This window comes from Gopherus flavomarginatus, chromosome 1 (genome assembly GCF_025201925.1).
Source record: "Gopherus flavomarginatus isolate rGopFla2 chromosome 1, rGopFla2.mat.asm, whole genome shotgun sequence".
NCBI classification, from domain to species: domain Eukaryota; kingdom Metazoa; phylum Chordata; order Testudines; family Testudinidae; genus Gopherus; species Gopherus flavomarginatus.
Genome location: NC_066617.1, coordinates 376,199,464 through 376,226,711, shown reverse-complemented (window position 1 = coordinate 376,226,711; position 27,248 = coordinate 376,199,464). Strand labels below are relative to the sequence as shown.

Sequence of the window (27,248 nt, the reverse complement as noted above, 5' to 3'; positions counted from 1 at the left end):
GCTCCACTTAGGAAGGAACAATCAGTTTCACACATACAGAATGGGAAGAGACTGTCTAGGAAGAAGTATGGCAGAAAGAGATCTAGGGGTCATAGTAGACCACAAGCTTAATATGAGTCAACAGTGTGATACTGTTGCAAAAAAAGCAAACGTGATTCTGGGATGCATTAACAGGTGTGTTGTAAACAAGACACGAGAAGTCATTCTTCCGCTCTACTCTGCGCTGGTTAGGCCTCAGCTGGAGTATTGTGTCCTGTTCTTGGCACCGCACTTCAAGAAAGATGTGGAGAAATTGGAGAGGGTCCAGAGAAGAGCAACAAGAATGATTAAAGGTCTTGAGAACATGACCTATGAAGGAAGGCTGAAGGAATTGGGTTTGTTTAGTTTGGAAAAGAGAAGACTGAGAGGGGACATGATAGCATTTTTCAGGTATCTAAAAGGGTGTCATCAGGAGGAGGGAGAAATCTTGTACACCTTAGCCTCCAATGATAGAACAAGAAGCAATGAGCTTAAACTGCAGCAAGGGAGATTTAGGTTGGACATTAGGAAAAAGTTCCTAACTGTCAGGGTAGTTAAACACTGGAATAGATTGCCTAGGGAAGTTGTGGAATCTCCATCTCTGGAGCTATTTAAGAGTAGGTTAGATAAATGTCTATCAGGGATGGTCTAGACAGTATTTGGTCCTGCCATGAGGGCAGGGGACTGGACTCGATGACCTCTCGAGCTCCCTTCCAGTCCTAGAGTCTATAAGTCTATGAGTCAGTGATTCAGAAAAGAGGGCCCCAGCACCAAATCAACAGTCAGCTGTGCTCATATTTAGAGCCCGAGCTCAAGGAGAAAATGTTTAGATCCCTTGATGAGTAATAAACTGGAGCAGCCTGACCCAAATCTCTTTGGCCCTCACTCCATAAATGATAGGATTTAACATGGGGGGCACCAGGAGGGACATGTTGGCCATGAGAATGTGGAAATGCAGGGGGACATTGTAGCCAAACCGGTGTATGAGAAAGGAGAAGAGACCAGGTAAATAAACGGCTAAGATGAAAAAGAGGTGGGAGCTGCAGGTCCCAAAATCCTTGATCCGGGCATCCTTTGTGGGGAGACTGAAGATGGCCCTGAGGATCTGGGTATAGGACATAGTTATAAAAAACACATCCAGACCAAAAACAGGCAATACCACAAAGAGGCTGTAGTAACTACTAATGCGGATGTCGGCACAGGCCAGCGTCTCCAAGGCTATCAGGTGACAGTACAAGTGGGGGATGATGTTAGTTGTATAATATGGCCACCTTCTCGCTATGAAGGGAAAGTATAATGTGAGCATGGAACCTCGCAGCACCACAGCCAGGCCAATCTGGGCCACCACAGAGTTTGTTAGGATAGTGGAATATCTCAGGGGATCACAGATGGCCACGTAGTGATCAAAAGCCCTGGACACTAAAATCCCAGACTCAATCATTGAGCAGCAGTGAATGAAGAATATCTGGGTGAGGCAGGCACTGACATTGATCTCCCTGGAGTTGAACCAGAAGATGCTCAGCGTTTTGGGAGGGGTGGATGTTAATAGAACCAGGTCGGTGACAACCAGCATGCAGAGGAAATAGTACAGGGGCCCATGGAGGCTCGGCTCCTTCTTCACAATGAACAATATGATGGAGTTCCCCAAGATGGCTATGACGTATATTGCACAGAAGGGAATGGAGAGCCAGGTATGCGCTGCCTCCAGGCCAGGAATGCCCAGCAGGATGAAGGTGGAGGGGTTGGTGAAGTCGGTTGTGTTGGAATCTGACATGGAGTAGTGGAGAAGATGTCCAGATCTGAGGCAGAACTGTGTTTCCTGCATTTACCATATCTTTCCCTCATTTACTGTATGTGATCAGTGTCTACGTTGATGGTCGCATTGCAAATGCCTGGATGGAGAGACAAAGTTAATATGAAATATTATGTGTACTACCAGAAGTGGTTGTTATGAGTGAAGCAGATTGTCCTCTCCTGACATACTGAAATATGACATGTTAAAAATTCAGATAAATGAATTATGAAAAAATGACCTTACTAATGCCAATTCCATATTTTATGGTGCTCTGTGAGACAATAATTTCTACATGTTGTGTTGCTGGAAACCTTAATAGGCATCAGCAGGAAACACGAGTGTGGCTATTGGTTATCCATCACTGTTCCTTAATGCAATGAAAGCCAGGCTAGAGAGTCCATGCTGAACGGAGTTCCCCATTCCCTTGGTTGCTCAAAATCTAAGAATTGAAAAATACTAAACCGTTGACTAAATATGTACCAGAGGGAAACATCCCAACTAGAGCACGTCTCAGGGGAAAGACCTGGGCATCACTGATAGCAGCTTGGCTCATTCACAGCAGTGGCCAAAACAAAGACAATGTTTGGATGCCTAAGGAATGGGATGGAGAATAACCTGCTCTGGACATGTGCTCCATTTTGGTCATGCAGTCTCCATAAAGGATATAGCAAATGAAAAGGGGATTTCCAAGGCAGGCTATGAGAATGGGGGAGGCTGCCATATGCAGACTGAAAAGTCTGGGACTGTTTAGTTTAGAAAAGAGACAAAGAACGGGGCTTATGATAGAGGAGAGGTAAACAAAGGATGGAACTGATTACATTCAAATGGACAAACAGAGAACAGCTCCCAACCAGTAACATCTATGGACACTTTTTGTTTCAGAAGAGCTAATTCCCCAAAGCTGAAGCATGTTGTCAGCAAAACAGATTGGGAGGAGAAATGTCCAGAGAACAATGTGAATGACAATTGGGTGTTTTTTACGAAGATTTAATTAGATAGCTAAGAAGCCACAATACCACAGTTAAGAGTGTACACAACTTTGGCTAAAAATTCTGTTCAGTGGAAAGTGAAGGCAGCAGTTAGGGGGAAAATGCAATATATCCATATATAGAGAGACACAAACAAATAACTGGCTCTGAAATCTAGGGGAGAAAGGCAGAGCAAGGCCTAATACCTGGAAGATGAAGCCAGACAAATAGCAGCTGGAAATAAGAGTCACATTTTTAGTCCTGAGGGCGATTAACATTTGTAGGAAACAGCAAAGGGAAGTGATGCATTCTCCAATTCTCCATGTCTGTAGAGCCAGACTGGATGTTTTTCTGGAAAATCTACTTAAGGGCTTGTCTATACTTTAAATGCTACAGTGGCTCTGCATTACTGCTTCAGTGTAGACACTGCTTTCACCCATGACAGGGGTTCTCGTGTCAGTGTAGGTAATCCACCTCTCCAAGAGGTGGTAGCTAAGTAGATAGAAAACTTCATCCATTGATCCCAACGCCAACTATATCGGGGTGAGGTTGAAATAGCTAAATCTCTCAGGGGTGTGAATTTTTTTTTCTGTTTGTGTTGCAGAAAAAAAGGAAATATAATTTATGGAGTTGTAGCATGCAAATCAAAGGAGTACTGTGTCTATTTTAGTTGCAAATGTGTAAGAAGGACATAGAGAATCTGGAAATGACCAGAGGTCATATAAGCGAATGCTGAAGGAACTGTGTATGTTTAGTTTGGAAAAGAGGAGATTGAGGAGGACATGACAGTGGTCTTCGGATACTGGAAAGGCTGACCTAAAAAAGATGGAGAACAGTTGTTCACTCTTGCCACAAAGGGCAGGGCAAGAGGCCATGGGTTCAAACTACAGCAAAACAGATTTAGATTAAAACTCAGGATAAACTTCCTAAATGTAGGAACAGGAAGCCAATGGAACAGACACCTGGGGAAATCCTGGAGGCTCCTTTACTGCAGGTTTTCTAAAGGAGGCTGGACAGTCATCTGTCCTGGATGGTTTAGACACAATAAATTCTGCATCTTGGCAGGGGGGTAGATTAGCTAACCCTCGTGGTTCCTTCTCCCCCTGTGGCTCTAGGATTCTATGATATAAAATCCAGGTGTAGACCAGGCTTTAGTCAAACACAAGTTATTAGGTTCAACACAGGCGTAACTAGGTGAAATTTAATGCCCCATGTTATACAGGAATTGAAACTGGATGATCGAACGGTCCCTTCTAGCCTGATACCCTATTAATCTATCGATAATAAAAGTGGGTCAGGCATTTATATTTACTCTGTCTTACAACAGTGAGCAAGGGAAAGGGAACATTGAATTCTATTGGAAGTGTGAATATATAACTCTGAAAAAAGTGTTTTTTTTCATATAATCCATATTTGGCCTGTGGAACTCCTTACCACAGACGTTACTGGAGCAAAGAGTTAGGCTGAATGGGATTCACTAATGGATTGGACATTGTAGGTGGTGCTGGTGGCATCACCGTTAGTTAAGGCTGTCTGACACCTTCTATTAGAAAACTTCTTTTCAGTTTGTTAAACTTTCAGCATTTGGACTGAAAATTCACACATGGTTTGTCTGTTTCCAGGTGAATTGTTTTTTTTGTTTCTGGCATAAAGTTTGATCTGACTTCTCAAATGAAGCTAGGAGACAAGATGTGTTGCCCATGTTGAAAAATATGTATAATTGTTTAAGTGGTGAGCCTAAGCAGCTCCATGGAGATAAAAGTCAGGTAACATCCCCGCCGGCCTTTAACAACCAGAGCCCTGAAATGCAAGTGCAGGAGGTGACAATCTCTCTGCATTAATACATAACTGGCTTCTGAGGCTTTAACTCAGTTCCTACTCCAAGGAGAATTTTGCCTCAACGGGGCCTCAGAATTTGGCCTTTTATTGTACATCCTGAAGGATCTACTGTGAGACTGAAATGCAGTAACCTTAGGGTTGGAGGCCATCAGTCCAGGAGGGCCCAGCAAAGAGGGACATTTTAGCCCATGATACTGAGGCAAAGTCAACCCCTGTGACGAGGGCTCTTGGATCTTTACTGCCTGTGCAGAGCAAAAAGGACCAGAGACCTATTATTGATCCAATCATGCCCACATTGCACTGGGTTTCTTTAGCAGGTCAGCTCCTCAGCAAGAGATGGTACCTGTGAATATTGAGACGGAAGCGTCTTCCCAAGGAATCCCCCTCAGGTAGCCGAGTCCCACACCTCTCTCGCTCCAGCATCTACAGCAACATCCCACGCCAAGAGCTGACAGAGGGGTGTGCTCCAATTATAATATAGCTTTGTGCAATCCCAGGGGAGTTTTCTTGGCCTCTAGCAGAGAAGTGGCACCTGAATGTCAACAGGCTGGAGACAAGCCTGTCTGCGCTACTGTGCTCTTTATCTAACAATAGGAGTAAACAGTAATTAAGGGACCTTCCCAAAGGGAGATGAGAACTCTAGGGCTCTGTGCTGAGTCAGAGAGGAATTGGCTGCTCTGTGTATTTGTATATATTTACAACTGATAGGGATAATGCTTAGAACTCAGTAGGGTCTGATACCCTGTAAAGTCTCAGGCGGGATGGGTAGATAGCAGACAGAGAGATCTATAGAAAGATGCCTGAGGGGAGACACCAGCACCTTGTGCAGTACACGGTGCTGTTGCTAAGGATCAGAGTAATCTCACTATTAACTCTCATCATACTGTGCAGCACCTTTCATTGACGGATGTTCAAAACACATAATAAAGGATAGTCACTATTACCCAGCCCCATTAAACAGATAGGTAAACTGAGGTACAGGGAGATGTTATATTGCCAAGGTCATAGAGATTGGGTGGCAGGATGATCGACAGAACCCAGACATCCTGACTTCCCTGCCAGAAGCATGGTCTCTCTGTCACACCAAGGGGGAAATGGACTTCTGATCTGGCAGGGGCTGTTCATTGGGTGGGATGCAGAGGAAAGCCTGGAAGAGGGATCCGAAGCCTTTGTAATCCTCTCAAAGTGAACCTGAGGTTTTCAGAACTAGCTGCAGTTGGTGAGCTCCCTGCTCCTGTGAGGTGCGAACCCCGGGACTCCACTACTGCTCTCACTCAGTAACCTGCCAACGCAGTATGATGGGCTGTAACTTGGGGGAACACGCTGCACACCCATGTTCATCCTCATAATCACAACAAGGAGTCTGGTGGCACCTTAAAGACTAACAGGTTTATTTGGGCATAAGATTTCATGGGTAAAAAACCTCATTTCTACAGATGCATCTGTAAAAGTGAGGTTTTTTACCCACAAAAGCTTATGACCAAATAAATCTTAGTCTTTAAAGGGCCACTGGACTCCTTGTTGTTTTCATATATACAAACTAACACAGCTGCCACCTGATATTTGACACCCTTATTATATGATTGTACAGTATCCAATGCAAAGATTGTGATGTTGGGTGTCTGTGATGCCCTAAGGTGAAACTTTCACCTTTCGAATGTTCTGGTCTTTTGCACTACACAAGGCTCTTCACATCCTGCAAAGTGTAATAATCTGCTCCCTCTGCCTCACTGGGGCTATGTCTGCACTACACACCTCACAGCAGCACAAATGTACTGCTATAGCTGCTTGCTGCAAGGTCTGCTGTGTAGCCGCTCTACGCTGGCAGGATAGAGCTCCCTGCCATCATAATTAAACCACCCCTGTGCGGCAGGAACTGTTGTGGCTGGAGAGCGTCTCCCACCAACATGGGGCTGTCCACACAGGCACTTTCGTCAGTGAAACTTTTCTCGGTCAGGTCTGTGTTTTTTTCACAACGCTGGTAGAGAAAAGTTTTACCGACAAACGTGCCAGTGCAGACAAAGCCTGAGTTGCAGGCTAGTAAAGACACCCACTGTCCCAAGTCCTGCACTGTTTAAGAAGATTGCAATTCTCTGCCGCTCTTTTTCGCCACACGCAGCTGCTTGCATAGATATATCTCAAAACTCTGCCTGAATCTCTTCCCGGAGTCTGCTGTATTGCCCAAGAGTTTCAAGTCCTTGGGAGTTTCAGTTGTTTCATTTCCAGAATGTTGTTCCTCACAGCCCAGTGCTCCACACTGGAGAAATACTCCTGATTAGCCAGATGAGCAGACAGAGTGTTCAGCCATGGGAATCCAAATGCCCTCCAGCCAGGCCACTCCTGAACACACTGACTCAGCCTGGAACATTCAATTTCAATTCCACATGGGAGGGAATGAACCAAGCAGGAGAGAACAAATCCAGTGCAAACACTAATCCAGTCCCTAATCCAGGCCAAAACAGAACTGGAAATGCAGCTAGCAAGGGCTATGAAGGTTAACAAAAGGGTTTTTACAGGTATGTTAGCAACAAGAAGAAGGTCAGGGACAGTGTGGGCCCCTTACTGAATGAGGGAGGAAACCTAGTGACAGATGATGTGCAAAAAGCTGAAATATTCAATGGTTTTTTTGCCTCAGTCTTCACAGACAAGGTCAGCTCCCAGGCTGCTGCTCTGGGCAACACAGTATGGGGAGGAGCCCTCAGGGGTGAAAGAACAGGTTAAGGACTATTTGGAAAAGTTGGACATTCACAAGTCCATGCGTCCAGATTTAACACATCCAAGGGTGCTGAGGGAGTTGGCGAATGTGATCGCAGAGCCATTGGCCATTATCTTGGAAAACTCACGGCAATCGGGGGAGGTCCCGGATGATTGGAAAAAGGCAAATCTAGTGCCCGTCTTTTAAAAAAGGAAGAAGGAGAACCTGGGGAACCACAGACTGGTCAGCCTGACCTCAGTCCCTTGAAAAATCATGGTGCAGGTCCTCAAGGAAACCATTTTGAAGCACTTGGAGGAGAGGAAGGTGATCAGGAACAGTCGACATGGATTCACTAAGGGCAAGTCATGCAAGCAGCTGGGTTTGGTGAGAAAGACCAGCAGGAAACTGCTAACTTCTTATATATTTCAGGACTTGGGACCGTGGCCAGAGCATTGCTGGGAGCGGAGCTGCAGCAACCAGCACCAGAGAGGCCGGAGAAGCAGCCTAGGGAGCTGCACTGGAGGCAAAGGAGCGGCAGCAGTGCTGAGGCAGAGTGGAGCTGAAGCTGGAGCAGTCCAGAGCTGGGTGCATTGAGCAGCTGAATAGAGCGAGAAGGGACCCTGGGCAGGTGACAACCCTAGGAAGAGCTCACCCTATGGATGGGACCCCGGCCTCTTCATTCCCTCATCAGCCTGCCTGCCTGTCAATCTGACTGACCTGGAGCATTGGTCTCAATTGCCCTGGGGACTGTCAGTCTTAGCTTCCTGATTTCCCATCAGCTCTTTCTTTTGGTACTGGGAAATGGCCAACCAACCCCCCACCAAGGTTTAGTAAGGGACAACAGTCCCCTTACTCATGGCTGCAGTCCACAGAGGAGTGATGGACACCCACAGAACTGCGGCCAGGTCATTATCCACCAGGATGGGACAGAGCCTCCTAGTAAACTGGGCAAGGTAGAAAGCACTGCTCACAGATGCTGGTATGAGAAAGCTCAATGTCAGCAAGGAATCCAAGAACACTCCTCGACTATGGACTGTATTGCCCAGGTGTGGGTGTGAACCTTCAGCCAAAGGAGGCTTCAGTGTGTCTATCAACCCTTCAAAATACTTTGCTCTGCCCAGCATCACCTTTGTCTTGCTTGGATTCAGCTTCACCCAGCTGTTCTGTCCAAGACCTGGGCCATCTTGGTGATAATAGTTTGGTCGTACAGGATGGATAGGAGGAGATTGGTGTCACCTGCATACTGCTGGCATTTGAGTCCATGTTGTGTGACCAGTTCCCCACACAGAGGCTGCATGGAGATGCTGAGAAGCCCAGAGAGAGAACTGATCCATGTGGGAGTCTACAAGGGAGCGGTCTAGTGCTGGAGGTGCAGTTTCCCATGACCACTAATTGGGTGCATCCCTCCAAGAAGGATTCAGATCATTTTAGTGCATCCCTCTGGACTCCTGTTGCCTAGTAGGTTAGACAGAAGTATCTAATTTGCAACAGTGTCACATAATTCAAAGAGTTCAAGGAGGATGAGCATGGATGTCAATCCCCGGCCATGGATAGGAGGAGATCGTCCATCAGTGTTTCTAAAGCAGGGGAAGTGGATAGCAATGGATAGAAATGATTAGTTATAAAAGAGAAAATGGATAAGAGACGGAAATGGCACCAAAGACAAATCCATGGCTAGCAGGGCTGAGGAAAATAATAACAAGATTTTTTAGCATATTAGAAGCAAAGGAAATTCTAATAACAATGCAGGCCTTTACTAGATGGAGGTGGTAACACTCTTAACAGTGGTGCAGAGAAGGCAGAAACGTTCAGCAAACCTTTCTGTGCTGTATTTGGAAAGAAGCAGGATGATGCACTCAGGTCACATGAACTTCTTTCTAGTCCACTGGTAACTATGGGGGATGGTAAACGGCACCCAGTAGGGTCCACACGGAATCATCATCCAATGGGTTTTTTTCTAGTTTTTCATAACTGTCCTTAAGCACCTAAATGCCACTGATTTGGGCCTCTATGAGCCTGGCTCATGGGCTGGAGACAGGTGCCTATTTCCACCTGGGAATGGCAGTTGTGAGCCCTCTGCTGGAGCAAGGTGCACAGGACAGGTCAGGGCTCTCATCTTTCTGAAACCTGACCATTTATACCTGCCCTTTGTTCCCTATCTTTTAACCAGTTTCCAGTCCATGACAGCACATTCTCTTTTATCCCGTGGCAGCTTATTTCTAGCTCATCTAGTCTCTGTGTTTTTAAAGGGCTGGACCAAAACTCCTCTCTCTGTTCCCTCTTCTTGGGAGCTTCCATTCCTTCCATGCCCACCCCTCTGTAGAGAAGCTGGAGAAATCTGGATTTTATATAAATACAGTTACTCCCTTCTTCTCTCCCTGTGAGATCTCGTTAGGTGCTGGTAGCCTTTAATGACCAACCTATTTATACACAGATGCCTCCTCCTCAGCCACTTGCCTCTGAGCACAAACCATGGGAGCAATGGGTACAGTAAAAGCCCAAAGACATAAGGATACAGATAGCTCATAAAATCAAAGGTGAGTTAATAGGGTTTCCACTCATCACCCTTTTACCCCAACAATCTGTTTTTTGGCTTCTGTGTCTGGGTGACATTTAGGGTGGCCCGGTACCCAGTTCTCAGCCGGGAAGTCAGGACAAAAAGGGGATCTGGCAGTGTCCAGTTCCTGCAGGGCTGGGTGAAGCCCCAGGCTATTAACCCATGCTAGCCCCTGCTGATCTGAAGCTGTCTCCTTTCTGCAGAAATGCTCCATGACATGCTGCAGCAGCTTCCAACCCAGCTCCAGAGCAGAGGGAGCCCAGCTGGCCAGAAGCACCATGGAGAGAAGTCAGGTGGGCTCTAGCCTGCCCTGAGTTTCATACCTGAGGTCTGCTCCTCACACCCTAGCCCCACATGGAGCTCTTAACTGCAGCACAGCTTGACTGTGGAATGTGTTGAGTTCTGTGAGGCTCCCAGCCTCTGCCTTTGTTTATAAACAGAGACAGGGTGATTCAGATAACAAAATGATTGTTCTAAATTAAATTAACCATCATTTGATGGGCAGAAAGCATTGCCAGGCACTCCAGTTAAAAGATAGGAAACAAAGGGTTGAATAAATGGTGATAATGGAGAGAGGTAAAGAGTGGTGTCCCCCAGGGGTTTGTATGGGGACCAGTCCTATTCCACATAGTCATTAATGATCTGGCAAAAGGGGTAAACAGTGAGGTAGGAAAATGTGCAGATGATACAAATTTACTCAAGATAGTTAAGTCCAAAGTTGCAAAGGGATTTCACAAGACTTGGTGACTGGACAACACAATGACAGATGAAAGTCAGTGCTGATAAACGCAAAGTAATGCATATGGCAAAATATAATTGCAATTATTCATACAAAATGATGGAGTCAAAATTAGTGTTACTCATCAAGAAAGAGATCTTGAAGTCATTGTTCAGAGTTCTCTGAAAACATCTACTCAAAGTGGAACAGCAGTCAAAAAAGCGAACAGAAAGTTGGAATCACTAGGAGAGGGTTAGTTAATAAGACAATAAGATATTAACGTATCATTTTGCCTCTATATAGATCCATGGTATGCCTATATCTTGAATACTGTGTGTAGATTTGGTCACCCCATCTCGAAAAAGATATAATGGAATTGGAAAGGGTTCAGAGAAGGGCAACATAAGACTTGGACTTTTCAGCTATGAAAACAGTCGACTAAAGGGCAATATGCTATAGGTATATAAAACCACGACTGGTGTTGAAAAATCAAAAAAGGAATTGTTATTTACTCCTTCACAAAACACACAACTAGGGGTCACACAATGAAATTAATAGGAAGCATTATTTAAAGCACAGTCAACCTGTATAACTTTTTGCCACCGGATGTTGCCAAGGCTAAAACTATAACATGGGTCCAATAAGAACCAGATTAGTTCATGGAGGACAGCTCCACCAACGGCTAATAGCCAGGATGGGCAGAGATGATGTCCAAAGCCACAGTTTGCCAGAAGCTGGGAGTGGGTGACAGGGCATGAATCACTTGATGATTACTCTGTTCTGTTCATTTCCTTTGAAGCAACGTGCATTGGCCACAGTTGGAAGAGAGAATACTGGACTAGATGGACTATTGGTCTTACCCAGTATAGTCATTCTGATGTTCTTATACAGACCCCAGATGTATCTGTCATCTGCCATAACCTACTAGGCCCACTGCCCTCCGAGAACTGAGATAGAGCCCAGGAGTCCTGATGGGATCTCTCTGTGTGTACAGTTAGTAAAAAAGTAAGAATATACATTAAAATTTTAAACCTAACCAGTGTCCTTTAAGTGACTTGCCACAAGATGTCAGAACATGTTATTTTAGAGGTGAGTGGGTCTAATACTTATTTCTCTTTCTTTCTTTTATATAGGAATTAGATACAATGCTAATTGCTAAGTTATATGCCAAAATCCAAGAGATTTCAAGAGCACAAGAAGCCCATGGAATCATGTTCAAATTTCACCCACCCTAACAAAATCTGAAATGTCTCCCTTGCAGCTAAGGATGGGAGGAGGGAGGTGGAAATGATCCAGTGAGTGACAGGGGGAGGGGCAGAGAGGGGCAAGTGATAGGGGCAGAGCAGGGGCACAGCCTTGGCCGAAGAGGTAGAATAAGGGGTCAGGTCTCGGAGGTCCAGTTACCAGCAATTAGAAAGGTGGCCACTCAATGAATTGTACATAAATTGATTCCTCAGTTTGTCATGCTGACACAGCGCAGTAAGATCAGAAAATGATTTGATGTCTTTTTGACTGGTCAGTAAGCGATTCAAGGAAGAGAGCAAAGCAAAACATCACCAGGCAGCTCTGCATGGAGCTCGCTCTGAGATCCAGAGCAGAAGAAGAAAACTTCAAGTCCCTTTATGAGTAAAGAGCTGGAGCACCCTGTCCCGGATCCCTTTGGTCCTTACCCCATAGATGATGGGGTTTAACATGGGGGGAACCAGGAGGTACATGTTGGCTATGAGAATGTGAAAATGCAGGGGCACATTGTGGCCAAACCGGTGTGTGAGGAAGGAGAATAGAGCTGGGATGTAAAAGGCTAAGATGACACAGATGTGGGAGCCACAGGTCCCAAATGTCTTTAGCCTGGCATCCTTTGTGGGGAGGTGGAAGATGGCCCAAAGGATATGGGTGTAGGACACAGCAATAAAAGACATATCCAATCCAATAACAGAGAATGCCAGAAAGAGCCCGTAGTAACTACTGACATGGATGTCGGTGCAGGACAGCTTCACCACGGCTATGTGCTCACAATATGATTGTGGGATAATATTAGTTGTACAATATGGCCAACTTCTCGCTAGAAAAGGATAGGGCAGCACGAGCATGCCACTGCGCAGCACCACAGCCAGGCCGATCTTGGCCACCACAGGGTTTGTCAGGGTGGTGGAATGTCTCAAGGGATCACAGATGGCCACGTAACGATCAAAAGCCATGGCCACGAAGATCCCAGACTCCATCCCTGAGAAGCAGTGAATGAAGTACATCTGGGTGAGGCAGGCACTGAAATCGATCTCCCTGGAATTGAACCAGAAGATGCTCAGTGTTTTGGGCAGGATGGATGTGGACATGATCAGGTCGGTGACGGCCAGCATGCAGAGGAAATAGTACATGGGCCCATGGAGACTTGGCTCTCTCTTAATAATGAACAAGATGGTGAAGTTCCCCAAGATGGCTGTGACATACATGGTGCAGAAGGGGATGGAGATCCAGATGTGGGCCGCCTCCAGGCCAGGAATGCCCAGCAGGATGAAGGTGGAGGGGTTGGTGAAGTCGGTTGTGTTGGAATCTGACATGGAGTAGGGGAGAAGGTGTCCAACTCTGAGGTAGAACGGTGTCTCCTTTATGCACTGTATGTTCCCCTGACTTCCTGTATATGAGCAGGGTCTAGGGTGATGGTCACAGTGAAAATGCCTGGAAGGAGAGATAATGTTAATTGGAGACTGTCATAATCTATTCCCAGATTTGGACCTTAGCGTCCAAAATATGGGGTTTAGCATGAAAACCTCCAAGCTTAGTTACCAGCTTGGACCTGGTAAAGTTGCCACCACCCAAAAAATTAGAGTGTTTTGGGGCACTCTGGTCCCCCCAAAAACCTTCCCTAGTGACCCCAAAGACCCAAATTCCTTGAGTCTCACAACAAAGGGAAATAAACCTTTTCCCTTCCCCCCTCCAGGTGTCCCTGTAGAGATACACAGAAGCAAGCTCCGTGAATCTAAACAGAGGGATTCCACCCTCCCCGTTTCCAGCCTTGGAAAACAGAAGTACCGAGAGCTAATCTCTCTTCCCCCCTCACGCAGAGGGAATGCAAAGTCAGGCTAGCAAATCTAACACACACAGATTTCCCCCTGACTTCTTCCTCCCACCAATTCCCTGGTGAGCACAGACTCAATTCCCTGGAGTTCCCCACTAAAGAAAAACTCCAACAGGTCTTAAAAAGAAAGCTTTATGTAAAAAGAAAGAAAAATACATAAAAATGGTCTCTTTGTATTAAGGTGACAAATACAGGGTCAATTGCTTAAAAGAAATATGAATAAACAGCCTTATCCAAAAAGAATACAATTCAAAGCACTCCAGCAACTACACACTTGTAACTACAAAAAAAAAGAAACCTATCTTTTTGTACTTACAACTGGGAAACAGAAGATTAGAAAGCCGGAAATAGAGAAATCCTTCCCATAGCCGAGAGGGACAGATACAAGACAAAGGACTCAGACACAAACTTCCCTCTACCCAGATTTGAAAAAGTCTTGTTTCCTGATTGGTCCTCTGGTCAGGTGTTTCAGGTTACTTCTTTCCAGGTGAAAGAGACATTAACCCTTAGCTATCTGTTTATGACAGAGACACTAAATGTACTGCTGGAGGCTGTGGTAATGAGTGAAGCAGATTGTTCACTCTTCACACACTGAAAAATGACATTTTCACTCTTCAGATAAATGAATTATGAACAATTGACACCAATAAGGCCAATTCTATATTTTATGGTGCTTCATGCAAGAATAATTCCTACATGTTGTGTTGCGAGAAACCTTAATAGGCAGCAGCAGGAAACACGAGAGTGGATGCTGGTTATCCATCACTGTTCCTTAATGCAAAGAAAGCCAGGCTAGAGAGTCCATTCTATAGGGAATTCCCCGTTCACTCGGTTGCTTAAAATCTAATACTGGGGAAAAACAAAAAGATTTGAGAAAACATGTACCAGAGGTAGAAACTCAGGGAAAGACCTGGAAGTAACTGTGAGCAACTTAACAGAAACATCAGCTCATTCTCAGCAGTGACCAAAACAAAGACAATGTTCAGATGCCTCAGAATGGGATGGAGAATACCCTAGTATGGACATGCACTCAGTTTTGGTCACTCAGTCTCTATAAAGGATATAGCCGATAGAAAGGGGATTTCAGCGACAGGCAAGGAGAATGGGGGAGGCTGCCATCTGCAGACTGAAAAGTGTGGGACTGTTTAGTTTAGAAAAGAGTCAAAGAAGGGGATTATGATAGTGGAGAGGAAAATAAAGAATGGAACTGATTGCATTCAAATGGACAAACATAGAACAGTTCCCAACCAGTAACTTCTATGGAAACTTTGTGTTTTATAAGGGCTAATTCCTCAAAACTGAAGCAAATTATCAGCAAAACTGATTGGGAGGAAAACATTTGAGAGAAAAGTGAGAACTGGGTGTTCTTTATTGGGAAAATTTATTAGATAGCTAAGAAGCAGAAATTCTGCAGTAAAGAATGTGAACAACTTTGGCTAAATACTCTGTTCAGTGGCAAAGTGAAGGCAGCAGTTGGAGGGGATATAAATATCTAGACACAAACACATATAACTGGCTCTAAAATCTAGCGGAGAAAGGGAGAACAAAGCCTCATGGCTGGAAGATGAATCCAGATAAATAACAGCTGGAAATAAGGCCAGATTTTTAGCCATGAGGGTGTTTAACATTTGGAACAAACTGCAGAGGGAAGAGGTGAATTCTCCAACTCTGCATGTCTGTAGATCCAGACTGGATGTTTTTCTGGAAGATCTGCTTGAGGACTTGTCTACATTTAAAATGCTGCAGTGGTTCTGCCTTAGCGCTCCGGTGTAGACACTGCTTACAGCAATGGCAGGGGTTCTCGTATCAGTGTAGGTAATCCACCTTGGCAAGAGGTGGTAGCTAAGTGGATAGAAAACTTCATCCATTGATCCCAACGCCAGCTATATCGGGGTGAGGTTGATATAGCTAAATCTCTCAGGGGTGTGCATTGTTTTGCAGTTTGTGTTGCAAAAAAAAAAAGGAAATGTAATTTATGGAGGTACAGGATGCAAGTCAAAACAGTACTGAGTCTAATTTTAGTTGCCAAAGTACAGGAAGGACATAGAGAATCGGAAAATGACCAGAGGTCATATGAGCGAATGCTGAAGGAACCGGATATGTTTAGCCTGGAAAAGAGGAGATTGAGGAGAATATGGCAGTGGTCTTTGGATACTTGAAAGGCTGCCATAAAAAAGATGGAGAACAGTTGGTCACTCTTGTCACATAGGGCAGGAGAAGAGGCCATGGGTTCAAACTACAGCAAAACAGATTTAGATAAAATCTCAGGATAAACTTCTTGTTAGAACAGAAAGCAAATGCAACAGATGCCTTGGGAAACATGGAGACTCCTTTACTGCAGGTTTTCTAAAGGAAGCTGGACAGTCATCTGTCCTGGATGGCTTAGACACAACAAATCCTGCATCTTGGCAGGGGGGTAGATTCGCTAACCCTTGTGGTTCCTTCTCCCCCTGTGGCTCTAGGATTCTATGATATAAAATCCAAGTATATAATAATAGGAGATATACCAATCTCCTAGAACTGGAAGGGACCTTAAAAGATTGTTGAGTCCAGCCCCCTGCCTTCACTAGCAGAACCAAGTACTAATTTTTGCCTCTGATCTCTAAGTGGCCCCCTCAAGGATTAAATTCACAACCCTGGGGTTAGCAGTCCAATGCTCAAACCACTGAGCTACCCCGCCCCTGTTAGGCTTTAGTCAAACACAAGTTATTAGGCTCAACACAGGGGTAACTGGGTGAAATTTAATGCCCCATGTTATACAGGAATTCAGACTGGATGATCTAACAGTCCCTTCTGGCCTTATATCCTATGAAACTATCGATAAAGAAAGTGGGTCAGGCATTTATATTTACTCTGTTTTATAGCACGCGAGGAAGGGAACATTGAATTCCATTGAAAGTCTGAACAGATAACATTGAAAGTAAAAACTGTTTATATGATTGGCCTGTGGAACTTCTTACCACAGATGTTACTGGAACAAAGCATTTAGCTGAAGGAGAATCACAAATCTTTTGGCCATAGATGGTGTTGCTGGTGGCACCACCATTAATTAAGGCTGTCTGACCCCTTAACTTAGGAGACATCATTTTCAGTTGCTTATAAGTTTGCCAGACTTTAAGCATTTGGATTCAAATTTCACTTGCTGGGTGTCTTCTTCCAGCTGAATTGTTTTTTTTGTGTGTGTTTCTGGCATAACATTTGAGCCGACTTCTCAAATGAAGCTAGGAGAAAAGATGAGGTGCCATTGTTGAAAAATTCTTACAATTATATACTCATAGACTTTAAGGTCAGAAGGGACCTTTATGATCATCTAGTCTGACCTCCTGCACAATGCAGGCCACACAATCTCACTCATCCACTCCTGTAGCAAACCATTAGCCTATGTCTGAGTTATTGAAGTCCTCGAATCATGGTTTGAAGACTTCATGATGCAGAGAATCCTCCAGCAAGTGACCCATGCCCCATGCTGCAGAGGAAGGCGAAACACCTCCAGGGCCTCTGCCAATCTGCCCTGGAGAAAAATTCCTTCCTGACCCCAAATATGGCAATCAGTTAAACCCTGAGCATGTGGGCAAGACTCACCAACCAGCACCCAGGAAAGAATTCTCTGTAGTAACTCAGATCCCATCTTATCTAACATCCCATCACAGACCACTGGACATACTTACCTGCTGATAATCAAATATCAATTGCCAAATGAATTGCCAAAATTAGTATCAGAGGGGTAGCCATGTTAGTCTAGATCTGTAAAAGCAGCAAAGAGTCCTGTGGCACCTTATAGACTAACAGATGTTTTGGAGCATGAGCTTTTGTGGGTGAATACCCACTTTGTCAGATGCATGTCAAAATTAGGTTATCCCATCATACCATCCCCTCCATAAACTTATCAAGATTAGTCTTAAAGCCAGTTATGTCTTTTGCCCCCATTACTCTCCTTGGAAGGCTGTTCCAGAACTTCACTCCTCTAATGGTTAAAGCAGCAAAGAATCCTGTGGCACCTTACAGACTAACAGACATTTTGGAGCATGAGCTTTCGTGGGTGATACCCACTTTGTCAGATGCATGTAGTGGAAATAAGGAAACAGATCAACAGAGCCAGACGTGTACCCAGAAGCCTCCTACTGCAAGACAAACCCAAGAAAGAAAACAACAGGACTCCACTGGCCATCATATACAGTTCCCAGGTAAAACCCCTCCAACACATCATCAGGGTTCTACAACCCATCCTGGACAATGATCCCACACTTTCACAGGCCTTGGGTGGCAGGCCAGTCCTCTCCCACAGACAACTTGCCAACCTGAAACATATTCTCACAAGTAACTGCACACTGTACCATAGTAATTTGCGCTCAGGAACCAATCCATGCAACAAACCTCGATGCCAACTCTGCCCACATATCTACACCAGCGACACCATCACAGGACCTAACCAGATCAGCCACACCATCACCGGTTCATTCACCTTCACGTCCACCAATGTAATATATGCCATCATATGCCAGCAATGCCCCTCTGCTATGTACATCGGCCAAACTGGACAGTCTCTACGGAAAAGAATCAATGGACACAAAGCAGATATTAGGAATGGCAATATACAAAAACCTGTAGGAGAACACTTCAACCTCCCTGGCCACACTATAGCAGACCTTAAGGTGGCCATCCTGCAGCAAAAAAACTTCAGGACTAGTCTTCAAAGAGAAACTGCTCAGCTTCAGTTTATCTGCAAATTTGACACCATCAGCTCAGGATTAAACAAAGACTATGAATGGCTTGCCAACTACAAAAACAGATTCTCCTCCCTTGATTTTCACACCTCAATTGCTAGAACAGGGCCTTATCCTCCCTGATTGAACTAACCTCATTATCTCTAGCTTGCTTATATATATATATATACCTACCCCTGGAAATTTCCACTACATGCATCTAATGAAGTGGGTATTCACCCAGGAAAGCTCATGCTCCAAAACGTCTGTTAGTCTATAAGATGCCACAGGATTCTTTGCTGCTTTTACAGATCCAGACTAACACGGCTACCCCTCTGATACTTGACTCTAATGGTTAGAAACCTTCATCTAATTTCAAGTCTAAACTTCCTAGTGTCCAGTTTATATCCATTTGTTACTGTGCCCACATTGATACTAAGCTTAAATAATTCCTCTCCCTCCTAATATTTATCCCCCGATATATTTATAAAGAGTGATCATATCCCCCCTCAGCCTTCTTTTGGTTAGGCTAAACAAGCCAAGCTTTTTGAGTCTCCTTTCATAAGACAGGTTTTGAATTCCTCGGATCATCCTAGCAGCCCTTCTCTGTACCTGTTCCAGTTTGAATTCATCCTTCTTAAACAATTGTTTGAGTGAGGATCCCAAGCAGCTCCATGGAGATAAAAGTCAGGTAATAGGCCCCGCTCCCCTGTTAACAGCCAGAGCCCTGAATTGCAAGAGGAGGAGATGACAGTCTCTCTGCATTAACACCCAGCTGGCTCCTGAAATTTAAACTCAGTTCCTACTCCAAGGGGAGATTTGCTTCATTGTGGCCTGGAAAAACTATGGGCCACGGCCTCACAATTTGGCCTTTTATTGTCTATCCCAAAGGATCCACTGTAACACTGAAATCCAGCGACCTTGGGGCTGGAGGCCATCAGCCTGGGAGGGCCCAGAAAAGAGGGACATTTTAACCCATGATACTGAAGCAAACTCATCCCCTGTGGCCAGGGCCCTTGTATGTTTAATGTCTGTGCAGAGGAAAAAGGACCACAGAATCATTCTCTGTCCCATCATGTCCACAATGTACTGAGTTTGTTGAGCAGCTGAACTCCACAGCAAGAGAAGGGTACCTGTTAATTCTGAGATGGAAGCATCTTCCCTGGGAATCCTCCTCAGGTAGCCGTGTCCCACACTTCTCTCACCCCAGCATCTGCAGCAGCATCCTACACCAAGAGCCATTTATAATATAGCTTTGTGCAATCCCAGGGAGGGGTTGCTCAGCCTCTAGTGGATAAGAGAGCATCTCCATGTAAACAGGTTGGATTTCTGTGCTCTTTATCCAGCTTTAGGAGTAAACAGTTATTACGGTTCCTTCCCAAAGGGAGATGAGAACTCTGGGGCTCTGTGCTGAGTCAGTGAGGAATTGGCTGCTCTGTGCATTTGTGTATACTTACAAATTATAGTTGATATATAGCAAAACTAGGGCTAATGCTTAAAAGTCCATAGAGTCTGATACCCTGTAAATTCCTAGACAGGATGGGAAGAAACTAGACAGACAGATCTATAGAAAGATGTCTGAGGGGAGACACCGGCACTTTCTGCAGGCACATGGTGCTGTTGCTAAGGGATCAGAGATCATACTGTGCAGCACCTCTCATTGAAGGATGTTCAAAACACCTAGCAAAGGAAAGTCATTATGACCACAGCCCCATTAAATAAATAGGTACATTGAGGCACAGGGAGACTTTATTTAGTCAAGATCTTACAGAGATTGGGTGGCAAGATGACAGACCCCACCCAGGCATCCTGGCTTCCCTGCCATAAGCATGATCTCTCCTTATCACCAAGAGGGAAATGGACTCCAGCTCTGGCAGGGGCTGCTCATTGGGTGGGATGCAGAGGAAAATCTGAAAGAGGGATCCTGAGCCTTCGCCATCCTCTTAAGGTGAATCTGAGGTTTTCAGAACTAGCTGGGATTTGTGAGCTCCCCGCTCCTTTGAGGTGTGAACCCCAGGACTCCACTTTCGTTTCCGCTCAGAAACCTGCCAACGCGTGTGTGACACATTGTACCTTGTGGGGACACCCTGTACACTCATATTCATCCTTATCTGATTGCAAAGGTTGTGATGTGGGATGTCTGTGACACTGTAAGGTGATGACACTCTCAAGTGTCAGGTTTCAGAGTAGCAGCCGTGTTAGTCTGTATCAGCACAAAGAACATGAGTCCTTGTGGCACGTGAGAGATTAACACATTTATTTGCATACAAGTTTTTGTGGGCTAAAATCTACTTCATCAGATGCATGGAATGGAAAATACAGTAGGAAGATATATATATATATATACACACACACACACACAAAGAACATGAAACAATGAGTGTTGCCATACCCACTAGAACGAGAGTGATTAGTTAAGGTGGGTTATTATCAGCACCCATTTTTTCATGTCCTACTGTATTGTCCCTGGAAAGATCATGGAGCAAGTCCTCAAGGAAACCATTCTGAAACACTTGGAGGAGAGGAAGGTGATCAGGAACAGTCAACGTGGATTCACCAAGGGCAAGTCATGCAAGCAGCTAGGTTTGGTGAGAAAGGCCAGCAGAAAATTGCAAGCATCTTATACATTTCAGGACTTGGGACAGTGGACATCTTTATTTGCATGCAACTCAGGTTTTGTCTACACTAGCACTTTTGTCAGTCAGGGTGTAACACCTCCCCCTCATGACTGACAAAATTGCAAGTGAGGACAGCGGTATGTCAGCGGGACACACTCATGGAGGGTGGTTTAGTTATGGCAGCAGGAGAGCTCTCTCCCATCGATGTAGAGCGGCTACACGGAAGACATTTCAGCAACACAGCCAGTAGTGCGGACATAACCTCAGTTACCTGTTTATCACACAGTTTTGCAAAAGTTTGAAGAGCTTTGCATACCGCAAAGTAGCAAAACGTTTGAAGGGTAAAATTTTCATGTGATTAGAGAAAAGTAAGGCGAGTCTTTTGAAGAATTTCTAAGTGATGTAATCGGGGAACCAGTCCTTCTCCTGTGGGGAATTTTCCTGGTTTATACACTACCCTGGTGGAATGGGCTAGTGAAAGGATCTGAGTCCTAGCTCCTTCTCCCTTTTCCCAGAGGCCTGCCTGACCTCCAGGGCTCCCCTTCCACTCTCCTGTGTGGCAGAGTCCTCGTAACCCCAACACAGCTGGGCCCAGGATTCCTGGAGGGCTCAATCCCCAAGCTTGTCATGGTCACTGAGGTCAGGCGCTAGGGTGTCCCTGCTCTGGGGTGCTCTCTCCGCTCTGAGACACTGATCCTCGCATAGAGTTCAAGCAAACAGAATTTATTAAAAAGCAAGCAATTTTAAATAAAAGGACAAAATGGGAAAAGTTACAGGAAAATGTTCACAGTTTCTGCCTCACACATCCCAGGCCTCCTGCCCAGTCCTGGCTGTGCTGCAGGGATGCCACAAGTCAGACATGGTCTGGTAGTGGCCATACACCCTCAGGTTCTAGGTAGCAGGACTCTTTTTCCCAGTGTTGACCCTCTCATTGGGGTTAAAATCCCTCTCTAAATCTGGTGAGCTGGGGCATCTTTCTGTGCTGGGTCCTCTGCCTATGGTCCTGTCTCTTTCTGCCCAGCTGCTCAGTTCACCTGGCTCTGAACTGCTCCAGCTTCAGCTCCACTCTGCCTCAGCATTGCTGCTGCTCCTTTGCCTCCACTGCAGCTCCCTGGGCTGCTCCTCTGGACTCTCTGGTTCTGGTTGCTGCAGCTCCGCTCCCAGCATCGCTCTGGCCCAGGCAGCCCCACTCACTCTGTGGATGGGACCCCTGGCCTCTTGTTCCCCTCATTAGCCATGCCTGCCCTGTCAATCCGGCTGACCTGGAGTTTGCTTGGTAACCTTTAAGCTGGACCCCACGAAGCTATTCTTGGTGCTAAATTCCTGCAGTTGCTCTTTAAAATCTAGCAACAGCCTGAGTTCCACATGTATTTTCTTTCTTCTTCTTTCCAATAAAATTTACATTTTTTAAAGAACGTGATTGGATTTCTGTGTCTTAAGATGTTTGTGCACGTTTCTTAGTTAGCTGGTAGCAAGAACTGCTTTCTTTTCCTTTCTCAGCTCTTTCCCAGCGGGGGTGAAAGGGATTGAGGGTCCCGCAGGAAGGAATTTCCAAGTTCTTCATTTCAATTTTTCAGTTTGCCAGGTTGCTCTTTACCACTAGGCAGCACTTCACCACCTCCCCCACTCCCCTGCCTTTTCTCCACCTGTCCACACTTCGACTCCCTCCCTGTGTTAAAAGTTAAAAGTTACAATTTTTACAGACACTTTCAAAAGAGAAAGCCATTGAAAACAGAACAAAAGAAGAAACAAACGGAAAACAAAGTAAAAACTTTATACAAATCCAGTAAATTAATTATTTTAACCCTTCAGGAATGCAACAGCTGGAATTATTCCTAACTTTCTTGAAGATATGGTTGCCAAGAGACAGAAATGCACAAGCTGCTTCTAATCCTAACCACTAACTAATATTTAGAACATGGTGTCATAACATTTTTTCCCAGATCTGGACCTTAGCGTCCAAAATGTGGGTGTTAGCATGAAAACCTCCAAGCTTGATTACCAGCTTGGACCTGGTAATTGCTGCCACCAGCTAGGAATTATACAGTGCCTAGCTCACTGTAGTCTCCCCAAAACCTTCCCTGGGGGACCCCAAGACTCAGATTCCTTGAGTCTCACAACAAAGGGGAATAAACCATTTCCCTTCCCCCTCCTGCCCTCCAGGTGTTCCCTCCCTGGGTTCCTGGAGAGATATACTGAAGCAAGCTTCGTGATTCTAAACAAAGGGATTTTCCCCTCCCTGTTTCCAGTCCTGGAAACACAAGTACAGAGAGAACTAATCTCTCTCCCCCTCCCCCAGAGGGTATGCAAAGTCAGGCTTAGTAAATCTAACACAAAGAGATTTTCCCCCTGACTTCTTCCTCCCACCAATTCCCTGGTGAGCTGCAGACTCAATTCCCTGGAGTCCCCACTAAAGAAAAACTCGAACAGGTCTTAAAAAGAAAGCTTTATATAAAAAGAATGAAAAAAAGGACATAAAAGGATCTCTGTAATAAGGTGACAATATACAGGGTCAATTGCTTAAAGGAAAAAAAATGAATAAACAGCCTTATCCAAAAAGAATACAATTTAACACATTCCAGCAACTACACACATGTAAATACAAAAAAAAAAAACAATATAAACCTATTGTCTTACTATCCTTGTACTTACAGCTTGGAAACAGAAGATTAGAAAGCCTGGAGATAGAAAAATCGCTCTCAGAGCCGAGAGGGTCAGACCCAGACAAAGAACAAAGAACTCTCACCCAAAACTTCCCTCCACCCAGATTTGAAAAAGTCTTGTTTCCTGATTGGTCCTCTGGTCAAGTGTTTGGTTCCCTGTGTTAACCCTTTACAGGTAAAAGAACATTAACCCTTAGCTATCTGTTTATGACACATGGGCTTTCCTTATTTCCATGGAGCAGAGTTTTAAATTAAAGCTGTATATAAAGTCATGCAAAATTCCTTCTTACTAAATTTATACAAGAAATTTGGCAAATGTTAATATGATTTTATCAGTTTTTATTAAAGTTTTACATACGTTTAATAACTTGTTTACATGTTTAACCTTTTTATTTGTTGTTGTTGTTTGCCTTGTTGTGTACAGTTATAAAATAGAATTTGGGCATGATTTGTTTTTCATTGTAAGATTGTCCGGTTTGTCCTGTGTGTTATTGTCCTGTGTTGTATTTTGTGTGACGCACGACTACTTTTTATTATTTCTATTTTGTTCCAACAAAATTAAAGTTTAATTCTTTGAAAAAATATATCTGTGGTACCACACAATTGTATTATCATGGTTGGGATATAATCACAGTATTAATAATACGATTGTTTTGTTTGTGTCTGCAGTTAGGGTTATTGGAGAGGTAGTGGCATCTTACACATGTGTTGTGTTCCTGGGTAACTCTGCTCAAATGGATAAGGCCAGAGAGCTGTGTTGGTTTCCCATGAAGAAAACTTAGCTCTCATGATGGGATGTAGAAGAAACCCCTCCTCTGTAAAAAGCACCTAGGACATGTGAAATGCTCATGTGACCCTGGACTCTTTCTTGGGTCAGTGATGTACCAGGGACCTGGGCTGTGGGCTTTGTTTGGGACAGTACAATTCCATGCACAGGGCAGAGGATATGAAACGACCCCAGAGACATCTCCATCTTGTCTTCATTTCCTGCTTCATTTCTCTGGTCTGGATTTCTGTCAAGGAAGCTCTCAAATAGGAGACCTCAGGAGGACTGATGACCCCCAAGCTGTTTGGATGACTCCAGATAAACTTTTGGAAGCTAGCAGTTTATTCCATCACTGCTAACTGAAAAATCAATTGGATATAGACTCATAGACTCATAGGTCAGAAGGGACCAATATGATCATCTAGTCTGACCTCCTGCACAAGGCAGGCCACAGAACCCTACCCATCCACTTTTATAACACCCCTAGACCCAGGACTGAGTTATTGAGATCCTCAAAATTGGTTTTATATCTGATATATTAACACATAAGAATATAAGAAGGGCCATACTGGGTCTGTCCCAAAGGTCCATCTAGCCCATTATCCAGTCTTCTGATAGTAGCCATTAAGTGATCCATCACTCACTCCCAGATACTGGCAAACAGACGCTAGAGACACAATCCCTGGCTAATAGCCATTGATGGATCTATTCTCCATGAATTTAACTAACTCTTTTTTTAACCCTGTTATGGTCTTGGCCTTCACAACATCCTCTGGCAAGGAGTTCCACAGATGACTGTGTGTTGTGTGAAGAAATATCTTCTTTTATTTCTTTTAAACCTGCTTCTTATTAATTTTTTCGATGACTCATAGTTTCTTATGTTTTGAGAAGTAGTAAACAACATTTCCTTATCTACTTGCTCTATACCAGTCATGATTTATATAGACCTCAATCACATCGTCCCCCGTTAGCCATCGCTTTACTAGCTGAAAAGGTCAAAATTTTATTAATCTCTCCTGATATGGAAGCTGTTCCATACCCCTAATTATTTTTGTTTCCCTTTCTGAACCACTTCCAATTCCAATATATCTTTTTTGAAGATGGGGCAACCACATCTGCAAATGGTACTCAAGATGTGGTTGTACCACAGATTTATATAGAGTCAATATGATTATTTCTTCCCTATTGTCTGTCCCAGAGGTAGGCAACCTATGACACGAGTGCTGAAGGCGAGACACGAGCTGATTTTCAGTGGCACTCACACTGCCTGGGTTCTGGCCACCAGTCCAGGGGACTCTGAATTTTAATTTAATTTTAAATGAATCTTCTTAAACATTTTAGAAACCTTATTTACTTTACATATAACAATAGTTTGATTATATATTATAGACATAGAAAGAGACCTTCTAAAACATTAAAATGTATGACTGGCACATGAAACCTTAATGACAGTGAATAAACGAAGACTCGGAACATCACTGCTGAAGGTTGCTGACCCCTAGTCTATTGCTTTCTTAATTATTACCAACATTCTGTTCACTTTTTTGACGCTGCTTCACATTGTATGGATGTTTTCAGAAACCTATCCCCACGTCTCCTGAGGCCCATCTCCCTGCTCTTCCTCTTCCACCAAGGCAGAAGGATAAGCCCTGGCATTATCTGGGAAGCAGGGATGGCTTTGGCAGCTCTCAGAGAGGGAGATAAACAGCACACCTGCCCTTAATTTGATATTTACACATGTACATAGAGTCAATGGCAGAGGTGAGAACAGGTACTGGAAGTCTTGACCCCGCCAGGTATGGAATAGATAATAAGACAGAAAAAATCACATTAGTGCTTCATAAATCCCTGGTACACCCACATATTGACTACTGCATGCATATGTGGTCACACCATCACAAAAATATACTTTGGATTTGGAATAGGTACAGAGAAGTGAAACAGAAAAGATTATGGGTATGGAACATAGTCCGTATGAGCAAGATTAAAAAAGCTGGGATTTTTCAGCTTGGAAAAAGGGGGATGTGTGAGGTGTCTATAGAATCATGAATGGTGTGGAGAAATTGAATATGGAAATGTTATTTACTCCTTCACATAACAGAAGAACTAGGGGTCACTCAATTAATAGGCAGCAGATTTAAAAGAAACAAAAGGAAGTATTTCTTCACAGTCAATCTGTGGAACTATTTGCCAGAAGATGTTGTGAAGGCAAAAACAAGAACAGGGTTGCAGCAGGAACTAGAAAAATTAATGAAGGATTGGTCCATCAATGGCTATTAGCCAGGATGGGCAGGGATGAAGTCCCTTCTCTTTGCTAGAAGCTGGGAGTGGGAGGCAGTTCATGAATCACTTCATGATTGCCCTGTTCTGTTCATTCCCTCTGAAGCTTGCAGCTTTGTCCAGTGTCAGAAGATAGGATACTGGGCTAGATGGACCATAGGTCTAACCCAGCATGGCCATTCTGAGGTTCTTATGTAGACCCCAGATGTATCTTCTCCCTGCTGTAACATAGTAGACCCACTTGCCTGCCAGAGCGGAGAGAAAAACCCTAGGTCCTGACACCCTCTCTCTCTATCTCCACAGACTTAGTAACACGTTGGAATATACATTTAAATGTTAACCTACCCAGGAACCTTTAAGTGACTTGCCACAAGATATCAGAACATTTTAGTATTGGAACTGAGTGGGTCTAATATTTCTTTCTTTTATATATAAATTAGATATAGTGCCCCTTCACCTAATTGCTAAGTTGTCAGACAAAAAAAGCTAGAGTTTTTCAAATATCAGAGGGGCAGCCGTGTTAGTCTGGATCTGTAAAAGCAGCAAAGAGTC

The 27,248-nt window shown here is 44.3% G+C and overlaps 1 protein-coding gene across 1 annotated transcript; it reads right to left on the bottom strand.

Moving 5' to 3' along the window:
- Nucleotides 1-12,200: 12,200 nt before the first annotated feature.
- On the bottom strand, nucleotides 12,201-13,232 carry LOC127036081 (olfactory receptor 52R1-like). Its single transcript, XM_050926633.1, has one exon. The coding sequence runs from the start codon at nucleotides 13,146-13,148 to the stop codon at nucleotides 12,201-12,203; it is 948 nt and encodes a 315-aa protein (XP_050782590.1). The 5' UTR covers nucleotides 13,149-13,232.
- Between the last annotated feature and the right edge of the window lie 14,016 nt (nucleotides 13,233-27,248).

Bases quoted from the DNA above. Each gene is read 5' to 3' on its own strand.
- LOC127036081 (XM_050926633.1), bottom strand. From the start codon at position 13,148: ATGTCAGATTCCAACACAACCGACTTCACCAACCCCTCCACCTTCATC.